This window comes from Capsicum annuum, chromosome 3 (assembly GCF_002878395.1).
Source record: "Capsicum annuum cultivar UCD-10X-F1 chromosome 3, UCD10Xv1.1, whole genome shotgun sequence".
Taxonomy (NCBI): domain Eukaryota; kingdom Viridiplantae; phylum Streptophyta; class Magnoliopsida; order Solanales; family Solanaceae; genus Capsicum; species Capsicum annuum.
Window position 1 is genome coordinate 239,583,331 of NC_061113.1, and position 2,842 is coordinate 239,586,172.

The following is a 2,842-nucleotide window of genomic DNA, read 5'->3' on the forward strand; positions in this document are numbered from 1 at the left end:
AACCCTTTGTTTGATGATATTTATTTCGTTTTACGTAATGGAGAAGGGGTTATCGCAAAGACAAGTTCTATTATATCCTTTATGAGCCATAGTCTCCTCCCTTAGAAAACCAGAAAAATAGAAAATTGACAGAGTATATAATTGCCTGACAATTTTGTGGAATTTCTTGAAAGTCAGCTCAAGCACTCCAGGGAAAGAAAGAGGTTAGTCAATGTCACTATTTGCAGCTTAAATTGAAGAGTCGCAGGTGCATAATCTTCAAAGGAATTATTAGAATATAACTACGATTACATCAGTTCCAAACAAGGGAGGGATTAATAAATATATATGACCCGATAATAATTCGCCGTACTTCCATCAAATATTCTCTGTTCACTAATATTAAATATATGAAGGGTACTATTTTCCATGCTTCAATCATATATTCAGCTCATTCACTAAGCTAGCATATCTTATTCTGAATCACTGACCTTACAGAGAAAAGATGGGGAATTGACTCACATAAAGCAGCTTTACACTTGGTCAACCCAACACCTAATCAAGAGAGAGAAGAAATAATTAATCAACACTTACCTTGCGTGCACAAGAACGTCGTGACTTTTCAATTCAATTTCAATACCTGGGCAATTTTTTAATGCATATTTTAAAGAAAAGCATAGGTGGATAGAGCACCAAAGTCAGAGTCAATCTTGGAGAAAAATACTAACAAAATAATTTTTTTGTTGATATATCATTGGCAGCTGGTTTTATAATTATGCGTCTTATACCACATAGTGGTTCTCCAATACCAAAAAAATCTCTTGATCCTTAACATTTCCAGAATGAAAAGTTCCTTAGCAAGTTTTAACTCCCACTGCTATCTGGCAATCCATGCAGTGCTTCTTGTGTTTCTATTCTCATTTTCTCTCAAATATGCTGCACCAGCTGCGTTTCATGGCAATGAAACTGACGAGCTTGGCTTACTTGGGTTCAAGTCCCAAATAACTGAAGATCCATCAAGAGTTTTCGCCTCTTGGAACGAATTTGTTCATTTCTGTCGATGGACTGGAGTAAAATGTGGCCCGAGACAGGAAAGAGTCATCAGTTTGAATCTAAAAGGGCTGAGTCTGGCAGGTATAATCTCAGGCCATCTCGGGAATCTTTCTTTGCTAAGTTCGCTTGACCTAGCAGAAAATTCCTTCCATGATAAAATTCCTCCACAACTCAGCAGGCTGACAAGGCTCCAATACCTGAATTTGAGTTTTAATTATCTAACAGGGGAAATTCCAGTTAATCTATCACATTGTGTTAACCTCGGGAGCCTTGTTCTGGACCACAACAATCTTGTGGGACAGATTCCTCACCAAGTTGGATCGTTAACGAAGTTACAGAAATTGAATTTCAGAAATAACAACCTGACAGGAGTCTTTCCAGGTTCTCTTGGAAACCTTACATCTTTAGAAGAGTTGTATTTAACATACAACAATCTAGAGGGAGAAGTGCCAGCTTCTTTAGCTCAATTGACCAAGTTGAGACTGCTTGGATTGTCCGTAAACAGCTTATCCGGGGAGTTCCCTCCTTCGCTATACAATGTGTCATCCCTGGAATTAATAGCACTTTCATTCAACAACTTTTCTGGTAATCTCAGATCCGATTTAGGCCACTATTTCCCTAACCTCCAAAGGCTTTACTTGGGAGACTGTCAATTCATTGGCTCCATACCATCCTCTTTGGCCAATGCTTCAAAACTACTACAGCTTGATTTCCCTGCAAACAATTTCACTGGAACAATACCTAAGGGTTTTGGTAACTTGCGGAATTTGTTGTGGCTCAATGTTAGGAGGAACCATCTTGGATATGGCAAGCGTGACGACCTTGACTTTGTAAATTCTCTTACAAACTGCAGCAGTCTACAAACGCTCCATTTTGGAGACAACCAGTTTGTAGGTACATTACCTCATTCAACAGTCAACCTTTCTAGTCAGTTACAACGCCTACTCATCTTCGGCAACAGAATTGGTGGAGGCATACCCAGAGAGATCTCAAACCTGGTGAATTTGAATCTACTCGACATGGGTAACAACAATCTTACAGGTCGCATTCCAGATTCTATTGGAAGACTTACAAACTTGGGAAGTCTCAACTTGGGTAGCAATCTCTTGACAGGGGTAATCCCTTCTTCAATGGGAAACCTCACTGAACTCGTCTATCTTTATTTGCCACGTAACAAGTTAGAGGGTAACATACCTTCAATCTTGGGAAACTCTAACCAACTTTTAAGATTGGACATTTCTGACAACCACCTGACTGGAACTATACCACAACAACTTGTTGCTCTCTCATCCCTCACAAAAATTTATGCATTTTATAACTCTTTGACTGGTCCTTTACCGGTGTATATTGGTAACTGGAGCCATCTCACCTATCTTGATTTTTCTTACAACAATTTTTCGGGTATGATTCCACGATCTCTGGGAAAATGCTTGTCCTTGGGGGAGATCTATATGAAGGGAAATTCCCTCCAAGGGACCATTCCCAATTTAGAAGATTTGCAGGATCTCCAGTCCTTGGATCTTTCCCTCAATAACCTATCAGGGCCAATCCCTCACTTCATTGCAAATCTTACTTCCTTACACTCCTTGAACTTGTCTTCTAACAATCTAGAGGGTGAGGTTCCTGTCACCGGAATATTTTCAAACTTGAGTGCAGATGCATTTGTTGGGAACTCCAATCTTTGTGGTGGGATTCAACAGCTGCATTTACAACCTTGTGTTCATCAAGAAACTCAAAAGACGCGGAAGAAGCATGTACTTCCCCTCAAGTTTATTTTGACAATTGTTTTTGCTGCTACATTTTCAATCCT

General features: G+C 39.4%; 1 protein-coding gene across 1 annotated transcript in view; it reads left to right on the forward strand.

The window, feature by feature from the left end:
• Positions 1–749: 749 nt before the first annotated feature.
• Positions 750–2,842, forward strand: part of LOC107866043 (LRR receptor-like serine/threonine-protein kinase EFR) — a 13,889-nt gene continuing 11,796 nt past the window's right edge. The window contains exon 1 of the mRNA XM_047408708.1: positions 750–2,840. Coding sequence (XP_047264664.1) covers positions 822–2,840 — 2,019 coding nt within the window. The 5' untranslated portion in view covers positions 750–821. The remainder of the gene's footprint in view (positions 2,841–2,842) is intronic.